Below are 18,137 nucleotides of genomic sequence, written 5' to 3' on the forward strand. Positions count from 1 at the left end.
AAACCCGACCTGCTCCAAGCTCCGCACCACAGAGGAGAACTGGGAGCTGCTGTGGGTGAGAAGGACCCACGGGAAAAGGCTGTTTCATTTCCCTGATGTTCTTACTCTTTTACAAAAACAAAACAAAAAAATAAATCCATGAAACAAATGCTCGTACAGTGAATAAGCCATTTTATTTTTGTCCTGTGCTCACACAATCTCTCTTCTTTCCCTGACAGGTCACAGATCATTAAAATAAAAGTTTCTAAGAGGAAAATAATTTAAAACATACGCGCAGGGCTCCCTTCCAACCTCCCCACACCCACATCTCCACCACTTGTGCTTCGTCTCATGCGTAAGTAAAGCCGTTGGATCTCAGGCAGATGGGATGCGAGACCCCCGCTGGGTCTCGGCGCGTCTGTCTCACGCTGTCCAGTGCCACAGCGAACGCTCCGAACCCCCCGCGCTGCGCTCCGAGATCCAACTACTTTCCCTGGAGCCTGGAGAAACGCACCCACGGCCGCACATCTCCCGGGGGGGGGGCGTGCCGGGGGCTGCTCCAGGCCTCCCTCCTGCATTCCCAGGTTTCCTTCCCTTGAGTTACCACCCCGAGTCTTCCCTCCGACGTGCCGCCCTCACCCCGTATCACATGCACAGGACTGGCTAGGAAAAGCCTTTTTTTTTTTGTTTTTTTTTTTTGTTTTTTTAAGCTTTTTCGGTTGCTGGTAAAGTCAGTACACTCCCAGCTGTGCTATATTGTAAATACAGCTTCTAGGATGGTCTCCGTGGCGGAGACCGACAGTGATCAAGGCACTACCCCCACCCCCCTCCTGAAAACAAAGGAAGTCAGACCAACACCTAGGGACAGAAGAGAATCCTATAATGTGATCACACGGTTACACTGAATCTTTATGGCAAAGAGAACATTTAGCAGCTTTGAACGGTTGGGCTTCTCCCTTTTACTCAACACAAGCACTCTAGACCCTATAGGGAAAAAACCAGGGCGGAAGCCCTAAAAAAAATCAAAGCGCGGTTAAGAAACAGGAATCCTAACAGCTGTCTAATTTCTAGAAGTGACAAGCCCACGGCCTGGGGTGGGAACCCTCTGCTCCCCTTGTGCTGTACGCTGACTGGGCGGGGGGAACGACCACCCTCCTCCTCACCTTCCTCCCCAGGCAGTTCCGCAGGCAGGCGGTGGGAGAAGCCGGCGGTTGCATGCAGGCTGCTGCGTGTGCCGGCTCAGCGGCGCTGGCCCGGCGGCAGTGACATGCTCTGAGTGTGGTGGGGGACCGCGTATCACACCGCTTCTCTTAACCCTCTCCAGCTCCAGACACCCCTCCCCAAAATCCTAAAGCTCTACGTGCCCCCCCAAGGCATCACAGCTCCTCCAGACGTACAGTAACGGTTCTCCCGCGAGCCCCCCCCCCCCAAGACTGGAAAGGGTTAATGGAAGTCACACCACTTGTGTTTCCATGTGTGCACTGGTCTGCTCTAGGAAGGGATGTCGGTTAATCTGGAATTAAGTCAGATTGAATCACACACACCGATGTCAAAACTGGTTCAGGAAAAGGAGAAAAAAAAAAAAAAAAAAGGGGGGAAAAAAAAAAAGAAAAAAAAACCAACTACCTGAAATCACAGAACTTTGGAAGTTCAGAAAAATGTCTCTCCTATAACTTGTTTTAAGTTCATTTGCTTAAATCTCTTTTCTTATTTAAAGCCAGTTCCTAACAGTAGTTTTTCCACCTCTGCCAATCTCAGGGCCGGCGATGCCGGCTCGGTTCCTGCGCTCAAAGGATTCCAGGTTGTGGAAGGCGCCGGGCTGGGCAGTGCGGGGTCCGCTCCTCCCCGTCCCTCCCCGCAGGGAGCCCTCAAACCTCAGCCTGCAGGTCCCGCAGTCTCTCCCGCACACCGACCGGCAGCAGTCACGTTTTGTTTTGTTTTGTTTTTTTTGAGACGATATATCGGATAAGAAGGCATGAAAGTTCCTCTAAAGTACTTCCAGGCTCAGCCCTTCTCCAGTTCTCACTTGAGCGAGTGTCCCACTCCTCCCGCGGTGCCGTCCCTTCACTTCCTCCGGTCCTTCTGTTTGCGCTCCTGCCGCCGGCCCTGCTGGTCGGCCACGGCGCGGGGTATCAAAATGACGCTGCCGTCGCTGGCGTACTGCAGGGCGTACTGGCTGGGGGAGTAGGGCTGGCCGTTCTCGTCCCGCAGGCGGCCGAACACTTCTTGGTAAAGGTTCTGCACCTTTTGCTTCATCTGGCGGATGGATTTGAGGAATTCCACCTTCTCCCTGAGCAGTTTGGACTTGTCCCGTTGCAAGTCCTCGACGTCCCGTTCCAAGTTGAGGATGGTGTCCAGTTTCCTCTTGCGGCAGTTCTGGGCAGCCATCTTGTTCTTGCCGCGCCTCCTGATGTCGCGGATCAGGCTCAGCTGCGCCTCGCTCAGCTGGTACTTGGAGAGGAGCTCGTTGAACTCCTCCACAGGCAGGTTGATGATCTTGTCGTTGGTGAAAGGGATCTTCATGGCTCTGGCTCGGTGCTCGTCCCTGCTCATCTGCTTATCCAGGAACTCGGACGGCTTCTCCTTGCTGCTCTTCTTCCCCGCGCTGGGCAGTTTGGGCTCCTCGGGATCCAGGGCCCCCGGAGCCATGTTGTAGGTGTGGTTGTGGCCAACGTGCTCCAGGTAAGGCAAGTAATGGAGCTGCGACGGGTCCTGGTAGCTCATGCGGCAGAACTTGCTGTACTCTGGCTGGTATCCAACCGCCCCTTCCGCTTCTTCAAAGTCCACGTTTTCAGAGTCTGAGCTGTAGCCGACAGCTCCTTCCTCAGAAAACGAGGAGGAGGAAGAGGACGAGGAGGAAGAAGAGGAGGAGGACGAGGCTTCTGAGCTGCTCAGAGAAGCAGGACTGTGGCCGGAATCCAGAGAAAGACCTGAGTCGGAATCAAACTCCTCTTCCAGCTGCGAGGCCTGCACCGGGTTGAAACCTTCTTCAATCGCCAAGTCCATCAAGCTGATCTCATCAAGCATGGCTTCGTCTAGAAGACCGCCCAGCGGGTCCGGCAGCTCGGGGCCAGCCGTCTCGTTGACTGTGCTGTTCAGCTGCGGAGGGAAGAAGATGCCGCTCAAGTTGGTGGAGCTGAAGGTGGTGTTGAGGCCGGTGGAGTTGTCCGGCGCCAGCTGGAGCAGGGCCGAGCTGCCAGCCATGGAGGGGCTTTCGATTTCGGAGCTGAAGAGGGAGAAGTCCTGCGAGCAGCTCCCCAGGGAGGCCTGATGCAGGCTGACATTCTGATTGATGGGAGTGTTGGGGGCCAGGCTGTAGTTCGAAGTCAGCAGGTCTCCGCTCGTGCCGTTGTACAGGGTTTCTGCGGTTGTGTTGTTCACTTCCATAGCCTGGGAAGAGACGCGAAACAGCTCGGTAAATGAGCCGCGCTCAGGCCCTGCCTTCGCTCCTGGTGTGTGCCAAAAAGAGTACGGACAATGTTTCTAGATCCCACGGCAGGAGCTCTCCCCAGCGGCCCGGCATCGTCTGCCAGCCGCAGGAGGGACGCGACAGCAGCAGCAACCACACACTGTGTCACCGCACAGGCTGGGAGAAAACCAAAGCGGCTGCGACTGACCCCAAACCACGATTGTCTGGGAATCGGGTGCTCGGGACAGCCATTGAACCTAAATTCAGGAGAGCCTGGAGGGGCAAACGCCTTCCCGCAGCCCCCGCTCCAGCTCACCTGCATTTCCATGATAGACATGAGGTCCTGCCACTGCTGCTCCAGATCGAAGGGCGACTCGGTCTCGGTGAGGAGAGGGGACAGCAGGCTGGTCTGGATGCCCGCGGACCTGCTCTCACCGGGCACGGCTTCGCTCAGGGTGGAGACATCCGCAGCTGGGAACTAACCACGTGAGGCAGAGTCAGTCCCCGGCTGAGGGAGCCAGCAATCCCCAATGCCCTTCCACCTCCGCGCGGGCAATCGCTTCTCCTTTGTTCAAAGCAAACTGGTTGCAGTTATTCCTCCACAGTTCACTATGAACTAATTAGAAGCAAAGCCAGAAGTCTTTAATTAATTGTGACCACCCCCCGCCCCCCCCCCCACTGCTAGTTTCGCAGGCACGATGCCTGGAGCCTCCTTAAGCAGCCTAACCCAATTTACTGCCGGTTCTGCGGTCTGGGTTAGGGGTACGAGAGGCACGGAAAGCCCGGCGAGCGAGCGAAGGAGAGCTGCCACCTCCGGATCTGCTGAGGGGCAGAAGCCGTCGCCCCATGCACTCACCTCCGAATTCTCCCCGAAAGGGAAGGTGGCCTCCAGCAGCCTAAGGCACTCCTCCAGGGACAGGGCTGTCTGATCCTCCGCACCAGGCACCTGATGTGAAACACAAGCAATCGTAGCCCCGGGATTAGGGAGGAGGTGATGAGAAATGAGCTCTTTACAGCAGGGCTTTATTACAGCGCATCCAAAAAGAGCCAGAGGCCCCACCCAGTGCTTCGCAGACTCCATCCTCCCGCTCCAGAGAGCCTCGGAGCAGCCCCCTGAGCGCAGCGGGGAAAGGGAACGTGCTGCTTCTGCTCACCTACTGCCAGCGCAAGGACTCGGCTACAGGCTGGAGGGGACTCTGCGCCTGCCCACGCCACCGCCTCTGCCAGACAACCAAAAGGCGCAGCGAGAACCAGCCGCCCTCGTCCCAGCGTCCTGCCGAGGGTGACACGGCCATTACCCTGCCCGCCTGGCTGCGGCTGCCCGGCCCGGCAGGCAGCCTGCCTTGCTCTTTTCCACCATCAAATCCTCTCGTCCACCCCAGGCAAACCCTCATCCTGCGGCTCAGCACATCCCCAACGAAAGGCACACGCGATGCCGCTCGCCCCGACAGACGGACGGAGGGCCCTTCGCCTCGGCGGGGGCACGGACGCCCGAAACGCTGCATCCCCGCAGGCACAGACCCCAGCCCAGCCGGCCCAGGGGTGTTACCTGCGCAGGGAAACTCTCCCCGGTCTCTCCATCAACTAGTAGGTTTCTATCCAAGATCTCATTCCCTCCGCTCCTCCAGCTGTCCCCGCGCTCCCTCCCATCGCTCAGCTCTTTGTCCACTTCGCTCTCTTTCTGACGGTGGCTGTAGTCAAAAATCTCTCGCCCAGCGCCGAGATCAATATCCTGTCTCCACAGGATGTCAATCAAATCGATGTCCTGAAAGACAGACCAGATTTCCTTCAGCCCTGGGCAGGGTCCCCACCCGAGGGACATCCCCCCCCCAGCCTCCGCCGGGGCTGACCCGCAGCCCACCCGCCGGGCACCTCCGCCCGCCTTCCCTCGGCGCCCCGGGGGGGCTCTGCCTCCCGAGAGCGGCTCTGCATGGCGGGAGGTGAGCCCGGCCCTCGGCTCCCCGTCGCCCATGGCCGCCCGCCCACCGCCGGCAGAGGCGGCTGGGGCCACCGGGCCCCGCGTCGCGGCGGTGGCTGCGCCGTGCCCGCCTTGCATCAGCCCGTGGTGCCATCCCGGCCATTTGCATAAGGGGTGGGGTGCGCCGGTAGGAAAATCCCCGCATTTCCACCCACCTGATGCAACTTCAGCCGCCGCCGCCGCCGTCCCCGGGCTGCCCCTCGCCGTCCCCGGGCTGCCCCTCGCCCCACGGCTGACCGCAGCGCCCCCGCCGCCCTCCCCCGGCCATCCAGCCTGCCCTGCGCCCCGGCCGCCGCCGGCCTCCGCCCCGCCGCGCCTCCCCCACCTCCCGCCCCGCCGGCAGCATCCCCGCGGCACCGGGGAGCGGCCGCCCCCTTCCCCCCGCCTCCCCCGGCAGCGACCCCCGGTACCTTTCTCATGTCCCCAGCTGCCGCCCGGGCCGCGGCGCACGCCGATCATGGTCCCCGGAGGGGCGGGATGGTCGGGGCGCGGCGCCGCGCACGCATCGCCGGTCGGGGCGGCGGCTGGGGGAGCCGCGCTCCGCTCCGCCCCACCGGCCACAGGTGCCCGCGGCCCCGGGGCTGCGGCGGCAGGAGCCCCCCTTCGCCTCGCCCCCCACCCCCGGCTCCGTTGGGCCGGGCTCGGCTGGGCTCGGCTCCCGCCGCCCTGCCCGGGCCGGGCTGCGGCGCGCCCCGCCCGCCCCTCCCCCGCCGGTACCGTGGCTGCGGCGGCGCCAAGCCCCGCCCCCGCCCCGCCCCGCCGGGATGCGGCGCCGCCGGGCCACGCCCCCCGCCCGGCCACGCCCCCCGCCCGGCCAATGGGCCGCCAAACCCCGCCCCCGCGCCCGGCCGGCGGCGCGGCTCCGCCAATCCGCGCCGGCGAGGGGTGGGGAGGGACAACGCCCCGGCCAATCCTCGGCGACGGGGGGGCGACGCCTCGGCCAATGGGAAGCGGCGCAGCGGCCGCGCGGCGCCCACCGGGCCGCTCCCCCGCCCTGGCGCAGCGCGGACGCCCCCCCCCGCCCCGGGCCCGGCCTCGCCCTGCGCCGCACCGGGGGGGGTGGGCGGCCCGGAGCACCCCCAGGAGGGCGGACATGCCAGGGTGACCTTGGCTTCCCCCTCCCCCGGGAGACCCCGGCCGCCTCCCCCGGTAGGGCCGGGCCCGGAGGGGACTCTCCCCACCCCCCCGTAGGACCTCCTCGATGCTCCTCGCACCCCCCCGCAGTCCCTCACAACGGGCACCGGGGGCGGGCGGTAACCACGGGCGCTGGGGAGGCGAGGCCAAGTGTAAGGAGATCTCCCCCCGCCCCCGTCCCCAGCCGGGGGGCAGCGCGGGGGGGCACCGGGCTGAGCACCAGCAGCTCATCACATGTCTGGCGGCCGCGTATTTTTATCCTGCTGTTGTGGAGACGGCACCGGGCAGCGGGTGCCTCCCGCCGTCCCCACCCCCAATGCTGCAGGGAAAAGTCCCAGGGATTAAACCCAGGACAGCGAGGAACGGATTTCAGAAAAAAAATAGAAATGAAAGATTTTTTTTAAAAATTGAATCCCCCATTTTGGCTGATTCCTGCTGCAGTCCCCCCCTTCCCCCCTCCCAAACCCCACACCGCACCCAAGGGCGAGCTCCAGCTCCTGAAATTATTAATAACAGCCATATTCCCCGAGCAAGGTTGCGCCTGGCCTGCGGGGAATTGCAATATTTTAAGTGCCGGGGAAAGTCATGGAAAAATTTAAACCCCGGCCCTAAAGCCATCTGCATATTGTCACCATCATCATCCTCCACCTCAGGAAGGGGGGGGGGGGGGGGGGGGGGGCCGGATCGAGCCCTGCAGGTGCCTTTCCAGAGGCAGCCGCACTGAATTCCCATGGGAAGGGCTGGGCGGCTGCTCAGCATCTCCCGTGGGGAGCCAAGATTCCAGACAAAGACAGCAAAAAAATACAAAAAAAAAAAAAAAAAAAACCAAAAAATGCTTTGAAATAAGACTCGGAGCTTTGAAGCGTTACAGCGGCGGCGAGCGCGGCTGGGGGCCCCGGGGGGGGGACGAGCGGGCGGCGTGACGGGGTGGCGGCGTGATGATGTGACAGCGTGACGCGGGCGCGCGAGGCGGGCCGGCGGACGGGAGTTCCTGGCGCCCTGCACACCTCGCAGGTGCAGTAACACCCTCCCCTCCCCTGCAAGCCAGGCATTTGGGGGAAAAAGAGATAGAAAATAGGGACCTGAGGAAGAGGACGGGTGCCTGAGACCCAGGGCGGGGACGGTGCAGACCCTGAGCCCCCCACCCTGCCCCGGAGGAGCACGATTCCCTCCCGGCATCGCCTGGGGGTTTCGCTTCAGCAATTCCAGCCCGAGCTGGACGGGTTTGCAACAGCATCGAACGCAGGACTGGGGTTTTAAAGACAGAAATAACGAGGCCGCTGGGAAAGAGCGGTGTCAGCGGCCTCTCGCCTCCCAAATCCGCAGCATTTCTCTCGAAAACCCGACCCCGGTTTCTCCACACCGCGCTTGAAAGGCTCCCCACACCCAACACCCTCAGCCAAGACGACCAGGGAGGGAGAGCGGAGTCTTCCACGGGCTGCGCGTGACCTTGTACGCGGCATTTCATCAAATTCTTCCCCGTTCCCAAGGCAGGGAATCACCCCTCTCATTTATCAGGGAAAAAGCTGAATGCGTGAACAGTTGTGCGTTCTGTGACCCTCTGACCGACGCTCCGCTCGTTGACACCTCCAAGGTCGCTGGTTGCAAACCCAGAGTGGGATTTTCATTCTGTCCCGCAGCCCCAGCACCACCGGAGCTGGGAGATTCCCCCGGGAAGGGGAAAAGCTGCTGGCAGGTACAGCCGAGGCACCATCCACGGCAGCATCCCGCTCCTCCTCCGTCAATACCAGACCCCAAACAACCGTCACCTTTGTCTCTCGGGCGCGCAGGCCTTCACACCGCTTTGCTCATGCCATTCCCTGCCTGCTGCTGCTCTGACACCACAACAGCCCCCTGGCACCCGCGACAGCTGCCTGCCACGCTGACCACCCCTCACCGCAGGGGACAGGGGTGACAGCAGTCGAGCTGGGCTCTCCCCATGCCCAGCCGCCTCCGAGATACAATTTACGAGACACAAGAGCGACGCTGGAAAGGACCCGACGCTGCAAATCAGCACTAACATCCCCCACGCGGCAGCCAGGGAGACGCTGAACATGCCGTGACAAAGAGAGCGGTGCCAAAAAGGAAAAAGAGCAGCAGCTCCCGGGGCCCGGCATTGCATCACAGCCTCCGAAAGGTTGCACTCAGACAGAAAAAAAAAAAGAAAAACAAAACAAAAAAAACCACCCGCTTTCCAGTTCACCTCTCCCCACCCGTCTGTGATGAAAACCAAGCAACAAACATCGCCACTGGATGAACTCCAGAGCCAAGTAACCCAACCACCCGCTCGACACCTGGGCTGAGGCTGTTACCCAATGCCCCTGTTTATTTCCCAGCCTGGTTTTATCGGTTTCACAACACAAAGCTATGCACACCGGTTGAGACGATGACCCCAACCCTTTCCCTCTCCTTTCACTATTACTTTCAGAGCAAGAATAAAACAAACAAAAAGGAAAAACCCACGGCACACGTACCCCCCTCCTTTTGTATTACGCCACTCCCAAGTGTGGACCCACTTTTCCCAGGTGCTAAACACCCACAATGTACAAAGTACCGCTCACTCGGATGGGTACCAGAGCGCACGAGCCCCCCCAAGGGCTACCCTTCCCCCCCGCCACAGGCGAAAGAAGGTCCTGCCTACCTCTTTGGTCAGGTCTCCGTTCACCGGGGCAGCCACCGCTCCCAAATCTTCCAGTTCTTCCCCAAAACCCTGCTCTGCTCCACTCTCCCTCACCCCGTTGTCGGGACTGTTGCCATCCTGCAGGCCGCTGCCGTTCTCTAGGGCGATGCCGGCGCTGGGCTGGCTGCCGGACACAGAGCCTTCGGGGTCTCTGTGCACCAACCAGGCATTGACTTCAGTGGTGGGCACCTGAAACCTGTCCAGGGCCCTCACCTGGTTGAGCAGCCTGCGAGCGGTGAAGTAATAGTCCAGGTCTACGCTTTTTGGGTGGATGCCATATCCATCCAAGGTGTTACGCAGGTTGTGAAACTGTGTCTGGGTGTAAGCAGAGCTCTGGCCAAGAATGATCTCCCGCAGAGGAGGGAGCTGCGAGTTCAGGTAGGTGTCCACGTCCACGCGAACGCCGATCAAGCTGAGCAGAATGGTGAACTGGATGAGGCCTTCAGTGAAGTATTTCTTCAGAGAAAGCATTTCTGGCAGAGGAGAAAAGAAAACAGGTGGAGGGTTTGGGAACTAAAAAAAAAACAAAAAACAAAACACCAAAACCCAGCGTCAGATGAATTCTCCACACAACAGGTTGGTTGGGTTTGTCTTTCCTCTGCCCCACTTTTAAACAAACAAAATAAAGCAACGACTTCAGCATTCGAATTATCGCTAAACAGGATAAAAGTTCAAAGAAGATTCAAGACTTTGGGTTCAGGACGACTTTGTTTTTCTTTTCAAATTCTGGAACTCACCGGTCAGCCAGCAGAGTGTAATTAAAGATTTAAATCTCGAGAAGCAACAAACCCTCCCCAGATGACAGCCTCCACCCTCTCTCGCCCCTTCCTCTTCTTCGCAACTGTTTGGGAACACAGACCATGCAGCTACATCAAAATCCACGTGACTTACTGTCCAAAAACTCCACATACAGCGACTTCCTCTCGCCCCCCCAATGCCCCACACTCCGGGACGGGGTCCGCTCCCTCCGACAGCCGCCTGCTCTTTTCTTCCCCTCTTCTGCTCCGCGAAGCTTCCTGAAGGAGCCTTTTACCACTCAAAGGTCCCGATGTTGGGAAGGTCCAAAGACTCCTCCGCTCTCCGGCTGCAATTTCATCAGCGGCTGAAACGCAACCCGAGAGGGCAGGCGATAACGCGCCGAACAGACACCACCCTAAACATTGCACATGGACCTACTACACCGGCGGGTCCCCCACGCGCGGGGGCCGGGGAAGCCGAGCCAATTTCACTCCAGAACGATGATTTTCTTGACACGGGGCGGGGGGCACAGACACGCACACCCCCCACCCCCCGGCGGAGGTTACCTCTGGTGACAATACTGCCCGTGCTTCCCCTCCCGGAGCTATTCTTAGGCCGGTGCGTCAACTTCCCCTCTCTCTGAAGGAATCCAGCCCCGACTCCCTTTCACTCCTCAACCCGCTTTCCAGCAGCTCTCGGGGCGGGGGTGGGGCAAAACACCCCCGACCACCCCCCGCGCTGGTGGGGGCTCCGGGGCTCGCCCCACCCGGCCCGGCGGGGCGGCTCCCGGGAGGAGCCGCCAAGGCCCCGGCTCTGCCCGTTCTCCCCTCCCGGGATCCCAGCGCTGCCAAGCGTGGGGGCCGGTGGGACACACCCCCCCCCGCAGGGCCCTTTAAGCCCCCCCGGGGCCCTTTAAGACCCCCCCCGCGCCTCGTGACCCGCCCCCCCGCGCGCGGCCTCGCCGTCCCCTCAGCGCCGGCCCCTCATGGCCGCCCGCCCCGCGCCCCTCAGCGTCGCCCAGCCCCGGCCCGGCCCGCGCCCCCCGCACCCCTCGCCGCAGTCCCGGCTCCTCCGCCCGCCGCTACCCGCTCGCCGCCGCCGCTCGCTCCCGGCCCCGCCGCCGCCGCCGCCGGCCCCGCTCCCGCTCCCCGCCCTGGCCCAACCACCTCCCCCCTCCCGCCTCACGCGGCGTCGCCGCCAATCAGCGCCCGCCATGGGGAGGCGGGAGGGAGCGGCAGCCCAATGGCAAGCGGCGGTCAGGCGTTGTGCCCGCCCCCGCCGCCGCCTGGATGGGCAGGCCGAGCGGCCAATCGGCGCGCCCACAGCGCCGCAGGCCGCTGTGCTTGGCCCGGCGGTCGGGCGCTAGGCCAATGGGAGCGGAGAAGCGAGGTTAGGCGACCCGCCCCCAGCGGCGTTTGAGTGACAACGCCTCGGCCCAATGGAACGCGAAGTCTCCGTCGAGCAACAGCGGCAGTGGCCAATGAGACGACGCGCAGGAGCCAGCCGCCCGGTCTGGGCGCTTGACTGCCAGCGGCGCGCACCAATCCCCGCGGCGCGGAAACACCGCCCCCCCCGCGCCCCGCAGCTGTTGCCATGGCACCGGGCGCCCCCGGCCCCGGCGCAGGGCGAGGCCTGGGGCCGCCATGGCAGAGCGTCCTTCGCCCCGCCACCGACAGGGGGGCCCCCGTGTCCCCGGGGTCCCCAATCCCGACAGCTCCCGCGGGCAGAGGGAGCTCTGGGCCTGCTCCGGGCCCACACCCCAGCTCCCGGGCCCACACAGGACATGGCGCCTCAGCCTTGCTGGCTCCCCCGGAGTGGCCCAGGAGCCTCCTCTGCGCTGCCACAGGCCCCGGGGCCGATAACACTGTCTAAACACGGCCCTGCCCTGCCCTCACCCGCGGCCCTCGCAGGTCCCCGGCCCAGCGCAGGCGCGAAGCCACTTGCAGATGGAAGGAGTGAGTCAAAGCCGAACCTGGAGCTTCGCCTCGGGCCCCCAGTGAGTCAGTGGCGGGGCTGGGAGCGCAGCCAGGGCATCGCCTGCGAACCCTATGCTTTACTTTCTTCATTGCTCCAGCCCTTTGCTAATTAAAAGTCTTTAATTTCACGCTCCAGCAGCTGCCCAGTCGGCATACCCCTGCTCATTACGCCCAGGTCTGGTTTTGGGTTGAGAAAAGCAAGCTCTCCTGGTCCGCATCTCCTCGCCTGTGGCGATGGGAGCTGCTGGAGGTGCAAATGGCTGTCGGAGAGAGGAAACTCCCTGCCCCGACCTGGGTTGGCCAAGAGCCGCAGGGAAGGGGGCAGCCCCGGGGGAACGCCGCGACTCTGGGGTGCTGGGGCTTGGAGCAGGATGGGGCTCCCCACCACACAGAGCCACCACACTGCAGCTCACGAGCCAGGTGCTGCCTGTGTGTCTGGCCGTCACTTGTTGGCCTAAAACAGTCGCACCGTCCATGGGTCATCCCATGAGTGCCGCGGCTCATCATGGGGGAACCCACCGGCCAGTTTGAGTTTGACTGAGCAACCGAGGTCTCGATGTTAGATGCCTTTTGAGACAGTAACTACCCAGCGGAGGTGAGGGAAAGGCTGCAACTCACCCCAACCACCTCCCCAGGTGCTCGAGGACCCACGCCAGCACCATCAGCACATGAAGCCAGTGGCTCTGAAGCCACTCGACAAAAAGCGCCGGGATCTTCTGTTAGAGCTGCAGGAGCAGAGGCAGAAAGGTGCTGTGAAACGGCCGGCATCAGGCCCCTGTCCCATCCTCACCTCTCTGGGATAATCAACCACCAGATCACCCACAGGAACTCCATGAAGTATTTAAATAACTAAGCACGGAGCGGGGTCGGTGTTAAAACTGTCACCTGTGAGCAGGTTATTTAATACCTTCCCTCATCGATCGGCGCCGGCTTCCTGCCCAAATCAATGCCAGCGCCCACGGGGCGAGGGGCAGCCGGCAGTGGAGGCAGGCAGGTAGGAGGTAAGGGCAGCACCACCCCTGCCTGCTATTCCTGCAACGCTGCAGCTGCCTGGAGCGGCGGCAGCTGCCAAAACCAGACACCCTCTTCCCTGCCCCAGAAACTTGCCGGGACAAACAGGATGCCAGAGACAATAGTTCATCCGAAAAAAAACAGTGGAAAACGAGTGCGGGCTCTGACACCTTGCAGCAGGGTGAGGTTTCCCAGCTGGGGGTGTCTGCCCAGGGCAGCAGCGGGAGCAGAGCCCCCTTTTTTTATGGCAAGGACCATGCTCAACAGCACGGCTGAGAGACGGGGGACAGGCTGTGCACCCCCCTAAACCCAGAGAGCCCCAATGCTGCGAGCAGGGATGCTGCAGATCATCCAGGGAGACAGGCAAGGCAAGGAGAGGGGCTGGAGCAGCCAGGGGAAGGTGGCGAGGAGCTTGGAAGCACTCGGATCCAAACGATTCTGGGTCACGGGCTCACTCTGCCCCGGCTGCTCCGTCTCGCTAATCTCCTCCTGGAAAACAAGCCACGAAACACCCACAAAAGCCGGGGTGCGGCCACAGCCCACGTCGTGCCACAACCAGCAATTTGCTGAGGCAACGGTGGCGGCCCCGGGGGGCAGAGGGGCTCGGCCCCATTGCCAGAGCCCAGCGGGACCGAGAGCCACCGCTCGGCACGTTGCTCGCCGGGTGGGAAATCTGGGGGTCCTGCCCACCCCGATGGCCACCGACGGTTTGCTGCGGGGCTGCCGTGCTTGACAGCTTTATTCGGGCACCATCTCCCCGTCCCCCCCCTGCACCTCACGGGGAAAAGGGTCTATGGGAGTGTCCTAAAACCCTCCCGCCATGGTCAGCCTCCCACCGGCAACCCGAGCCGCGTTATTTTTAGTGTCCCCCCAGGACTATTTGGAGGGCTGGCAGGCGTCCCTGGCCCTGCAGCCTGCCCAGCTCCCAGGCAAAAGCCTTTCAGTGCTTCGTGCCCGTCAGGGGGGCACAGACACCCCCTTCCCCAGTGCTCCCACAGGAAAACTGTGCCCCCTCCGATTCCTTTTTGACCGTGGGAACAGCTGGGGACAGCCCGGGGGGAGCAGTGTCCCTCTGGTGGGGTGGCTCTGGGCATGGTGTGTCCCTCTGGCCCTCGCCCCAGCGCCGTGGCCGGGGTTTCCCCGTGGGCTGAGCCCCCACCGTGGGGAAAATCTCCAGCCCCAGAGGTAAAAGCAAACAAGGGTGATTGGGGTGCAACCCGTGAGTCACCGGCAAACGCCACCTGGAGAGGCCAGTTGACAGGAGCGGGGGCACGGGGGGCTGTGCCCCATGGCCAGGATCCCCCGTGATGGCAGCCGGGGGGGATACTGCCCCCCCAGCAGAACCCACAGCAGGGATGCGCTTGCACCCACCAGCTGCCAGGACCCTCCACCCCAATTTGGTGACCCCAAATTAAAGGCAGCAGAGGTTCGGTGAGGGGTGACCCCTCCCTGTCCACTGCTGAGCCCCCCCGCCCGCTCCCCCGGGACTTCCCCAAACTCCCCAATTCGGGGTGCGGGGGGGTCCCAGCCTCCATCCCACCCCACTACCCCCCCCAGGTGGGTTCTTTCCCAAAGGAGGTGCCAGGGTGCGGGGAGGGGGGCACCAGGGGAACAGCCCCCCACGGCCACACGTGTGTGTCCCCCCCATTTCCCCACTACGTCCACACACGGCAGCACACTGGGGTGCGGGTCCTCTGGCGGGGGGACCCCCTCCTTTACCTCCCCTACGGCGGGGGGGGGATGCGGGGACCGGGGCGGAGCGGGCCGGGGGTGGGGCGGGCACGGCAGCGCGGGGGGGCCCGCGGCGGCGGAGCCATGGAGCCCGTGGGGCCGGTACGGGACCGGGGCTCCGCACCCCCATCGGGAACTTCGTGCGACCGGGGGTGGGGGGTGAGGGGAGCGGGGAGATAAGGGGGAAAAACGGGGAAAAGCGGGGAGAAAGGTGGGGGAACGGGAAAAAAACGGGAGGAAAAACATGGAGGGGGGGACACGGGGAGGAAAAAACGCAGGGGAAAAATAGAAGAGGGGCAACATCGGAGGGGGCGACGGGGGGGCGATGGGGATAAATGGTGGGGACCGGGGGGAAAGGGTGGGCAACGGGAGGGGAAGGGTCTGGTGGTGGGAGGAGGGGGACAGGGGGAGTGGGGGACCAAGGCGGAGAAATGGGGACATGGAATTGGGGGGGGGGGAATGGGGAGAAACGGGGGTGCAGGGCAGGGAACAGGGGGGCAGTGGGGGCAGGACGGGGGATCAAAGGGGGTCCCAAAATCCAGACCTTGGGGGGACCCCAAGGGAGAGAATCCAGGGTAGGATCTCCCCAGGGTGGGCTGGGGGTGGCTGAGCCCCCCGGCCCCTCTCCCCCAGGAGCCCTCCCTGTACACTGTGAAGGCCCTGCTCATCCTGGACAGCCTCGGCCAACGTCTCCTGGCCAAGGTGAAGCCCGCCCCCCGCCCCCCCCCCGTGCCTCAGTTTCCCCAGCAGGTGCTGCCCAGGTCTCCCAGCCCCCCTGGCTCAGGCATCTCCCCTCTGCCAGGCTGCAGGGGCTTGGGGGGCCCCAGCAGGGGCTTTGGGGGTCCCAGCACCCACCCCCCCGGTGCAGGACCCCTGCTACCCACCCTGCCGTCACCGCCCCCCCTGCCTGTCCCTGCAGTACTACGATGGCACCTTCCCCACGGCCAAGGAGCAGGCGGCCTTCGAGAGGAGCGTCTTCAGCAAGACCTACCGGGCAGGCGGTGAGGGGGGGGGATTCCGCTCAGGAGCTTCTGCAGTCGGGAGCTGGGCGGGGGGACACACGGTTGCAAAAGGTTTAATGCTGGGGGGGCACCAGGCTGGAAGCAGTGTCGCCTCGGCACAGTCCTGGGGGACACCAGCACCATCCCGTGTCCCCAGGGGAGGTCGCCTGTCTGGAAGGACTCACCGTGGTCTACAGGAGCAGCGCCGACCTCTTCTTCTACGTGGTGGGGGGCTGCCAGGAGAATGAGGTAGGTGGGGGGGAGCGGGGCAGCCCTGGGGACCCCCCGTGGCCCCACTGACACCCCCCTTCTCCCACAGCTGATGCTGTCAGCCGTGCTCGCCTGCCTCCTCGACACCCTCGGCCACCTCCTGCAGTGAGTCCCCAGACCCCTGTGCCTCGGGTGGGGAAACTGAGGCAGGGCATGGGGCAGCAGCTCGCCCCAGGTGGCCCCCCATGAGCTTCACGAAACCCCTGTCTCCTCACACCCCGGTGGCTGCTTTGGGATGGCACGGGTCCCCAGGCCCATAACTGTGACTGGGTGCAGTGACATCTCCCACCCGCTTGCAGGAAGGAGGTGGAGAAGCGCTTGCTGCTGGACAACATGGAGGGGACATTCCTGGTGGTGGATGAGATCGTGGACAGAGGGTGAGCTCCTGCTGGGGGGGATGGAGGGGGAGAAGCAGCCCCCCGTTGCAGGGACAGGGGGTGGCATCGTCCCCCTGGGTGCTGGGAAGGGGCTGTCCCTGTCTCAGGGTGCCGAGGGGGAGCTGGGCACCCCGGTTTGCCACCATGGCAGCAGCTCTTCCTCCAGCCTTTGTCGGGGCATCCCAGAGCTTTGCACAGGGAGGGAGGCTGAGCCCCGGGGCGGTGGCGGCGATGCCCGGCGGGGTGCAGCCAGGATCGGGAGGGAGCCCTGCTAGGGGGATCCCTGTGGGATGGTGCCAACACCGCACTGCTCCGCAGGGTGATCCTGGAGAGTGACCCCCAGCAAGTGATCCAGCGGCTGAGCCTGCGGGTGAGTCCAGCCATCCCATCCCATGGCCTTCCTCCACCCTCCTCTGCCTTCCCCCACCCTCCTCAGCCTCTCTCCCCCCGCCAGGGCCCGGAGCCGGCAGCGTATGGCTTCGTCCTCTTCGACTACCTGGCAGGCGGCTCGGAGCAGAGGGACACGAGGGACGCTGGCGGCCGCAAATAGGCAGCGCCGAGGAGGTGCAGACACTTCCCTGTGCCGGGGGTCCGGCTGGGATGGGCAGGGATGGGATTGGGGTCGGGGTCCAGCCAGGATGGGTAGGGACTGGGGTCAGGGTCTGGCTGGGATGGGCAGGGATTGGGGTCGGGGTCCAGCAGGGATAGGGGTTGGGATCCGGCCGCTGCCAGGAAGCTCCCAACTGCAGCAGCCTCGTGGGTGATGGGCACCGAGGGGGTGCTCCCCACGTCAGGGCACCCAGTGGGTCCCCTTTACCCCCCTCCTAAATCTGCCAGCCCCCTTCCCTCCCCCGGGGTGGTGACAACCCTCTGTCTGAGCAGAGCATGTCCCAGGTAAGCACTTCATTAGCCTCGCGAATGAGGGGGTGGGCTGCCCGGTTTTACCCATCAGGATGGAAATGGGACACACCTGGGTCCCGCTCCTGTTGTCACCCCAGCACGGGGTCCCACGGGCCGGTAAGGACACCCCGAGCTCAGCCTGACCCCGTCCCCGTCGTCTCTCACAGGTCCTGCAGCCCACCGGGGCGCACAGCGAACCATCCCCGCTGGCGTGACGGCACCGGGGTCTCCCCTCGGAGGGACTGGCTGGAAAGGGGGGACCCCAGCACCAGGGGACAGTGGGCAGGGGGACACACGGACCTTCCCCGGCATCCCCCCACTCCCACCCCAGCCTACGTCCCCCAGACACCCCCTCCCTGGCCGTGCCGCCTCCAGAAGCCCTTCAGCAGGTCTCTTATCCTCCCCCAGCGTTAATAATATTGGGGGAAAAATTAAGCGCTAATGAGGGAGGACTGGTTCACCGTTCCCGCTTGCTCCTGCCTGGAGCCGGCTACAAATAAAGTTTTCCTCCCCGGTTTGGCATCCTCTCTCCATCAGCCATGTCAGGTGGTGGGTCCCCGTGGGCACGTCGCCCGTCAAGGTCAGGCTCTGGGGGCTCAGCTGGGGCCACCGCTGAGTTTTGCTCTTCGAAGCGTTTCCTTTGGAGGTAAAAAGGTGAGATTTATGGGTTTTTCTGTTCAATCCCACTCTAGGGGTTCATCATTTCAAGCCACCACAGGTCAATGGGGTCTGGCACAGGGTGGCCCAGGGCTGGCGGGAGGCTGCAGGACCCCACAGTCGTGGTGTGGGTCTGGTTAAAGAGAGGAGCCCCCCACCCTCTCCCTGCCATGGCGGGTGGGGATGGGGGCAGCACCCAAATGCTGCCCACCGGTAGGTGCCGTGCGTGGGGCAGCCGCAGTGCTTGCACCCACAGCCAAGCGCAGTCTGCTCTGCCACTGTCACGCTGCACCAGC

The 18,137-nt window shown here is 63.3% G+C and overlaps 2 protein-coding genes across 8 annotated transcripts; one reads left to right on the forward strand and one right to left on the reverse strand.

Annotated features, from left to right (window-relative positions):
* Nucleotides 1-154: 154 nt before the first annotated feature.
* Nucleotides 155-11,095, reverse strand: NFE2L1 (NFE2 like bZIP transcription factor 1). Of its 5 annotated transcripts, none has more exons than XM_063354226.1 (7): nucleotides 10,967-11,095; nucleotides 10,072-10,264; nucleotides 9,142-9,653; nucleotides 4,938-5,153; nucleotides 4,245-4,334; nucleotides 3,705-3,866; nucleotides 155-3,369 (listed from the first exon to the last, which is right to left on the reverse strand). In XM_063354226.1, exons 3-7 carry the CDS (start codon nucleotides 9,649-9,651, stop codon nucleotides 2,044-2,046), a joined length of 2,304 nt encoding a protein of 767 aa, XP_063210296.1. In that variant the 5' UTR covers nucleotides 9,652-9,653; nucleotides 10,072-10,264; nucleotides 10,967-11,095; the 3' UTR covers nucleotides 155-2,043. The 5 variants fall into 5 exon arrangements, with proteins under 5 accessions (XP_063210296.1, XP_063210295.1, XP_063210294.1 ...); XM_063354225.1 differs by having other exon boundaries at nucleotides 10,072-10,282; nucleotides 11,004-11,091; XM_063354224.1 differs by having other exon boundaries at nucleotides 10,072-10,282; nucleotides 10,967-11,085.
* A 3,586-nt stretch (nucleotides 11,096-14,681) lies between these two features.
* Nucleotides 14,682-17,699, forward strand: COPZ2 (COPI coat complex subunit zeta 2). 3 transcript variants are annotated; one of them, XR_010073583.1, is made up of 10 exons: nucleotides 14,702-14,738; nucleotides 15,270-15,338; nucleotides 15,556-15,637; nucleotides 15,795-15,886; nucleotides 15,957-16,012; nucleotides 16,207-16,284; nucleotides 16,603-16,654; nucleotides 16,739-16,847; nucleotides 17,139-17,178; nucleotides 17,352-17,699. XR_010073583.1 is itself a non-coding variant. In XM_063354423.1 (9 exons), exons 1-8 carry the CDS (start codon nucleotides 14,721-14,723, stop codon nucleotides 16,832-16,834), a joined length of 543 nt encoding a protein of 180 aa, XP_063210493.1. In that variant the 5' UTR covers nucleotides 14,685-14,720; the 3' UTR covers nucleotides 16,835-16,848; nucleotides 17,352-17,699. The 3 variants fall into 3 exon arrangements, 2 of the variants coding, with proteins under 2 accessions (XP_063210494.1, XP_063210493.1); XM_063354423.1 differs by lacking the exon at nucleotides 17,139-17,178 and having other exon boundaries at nucleotides 14,685-14,738; nucleotides 16,739-16,848; XM_063354424.1 differs by lacking the exons at nucleotides 15,270-15,338; nucleotides 17,139-17,178 and having other exon boundaries at nucleotides 14,682-14,738; nucleotides 16,739-16,848.
* Nucleotides 17,700-18,137: the final 438 nt, after the last annotated feature.

Source organism: Chroicocephalus ridibundus, chromosome 17 (assembly GCF_963924245.1).
Source record: "Chroicocephalus ridibundus chromosome 17, bChrRid1.1, whole genome shotgun sequence".
NCBI lineage: Eukaryota > Metazoa > Chordata > Aves > Charadriiformes > Laridae > Chroicocephalus > Chroicocephalus ridibundus.

Bases quoted from the DNA above. Each gene is read 5' to 3' on its own strand.
- NFE2L1 (XM_063354226.1), bottom strand. From the start codon at position 9,651: ATGCTTTCTCTGAAGAAATACTTCACTGAAGGCCTCATCCAGTTCACC. The intron at 5,154-9,141 runs GTAGGCAGGACC...TCTGTCTTTCAG, and splicing joins ACGGAGACCTGACCAAAGAG to GACATCGATTTGATTGACAT. The intron at 3,867-4,244 runs GTGAGTGCATGG...TCACGTGGTTAG, and splicing joins CTTTCGGGGAGAATTCGGAG to TTCCCAGCTGCGGATGTCTC.
- COPZ2 (XM_063354423.1), top strand. The intron at 15,339-15,555 runs GTGAAGCCCGCC...CTGTCCCTGCAG, and splicing joins GCCAACGTCTCCTGGCCAAG to TACTACGATGGCACCTTCCC. The intron at 16,285-16,602 runs GTGAGCTCCTGC...ACTGCTCCGCAG, and splicing joins GATGAGATCGTGGACAGAGG to GGTGATCCTGGAGAGTGACC.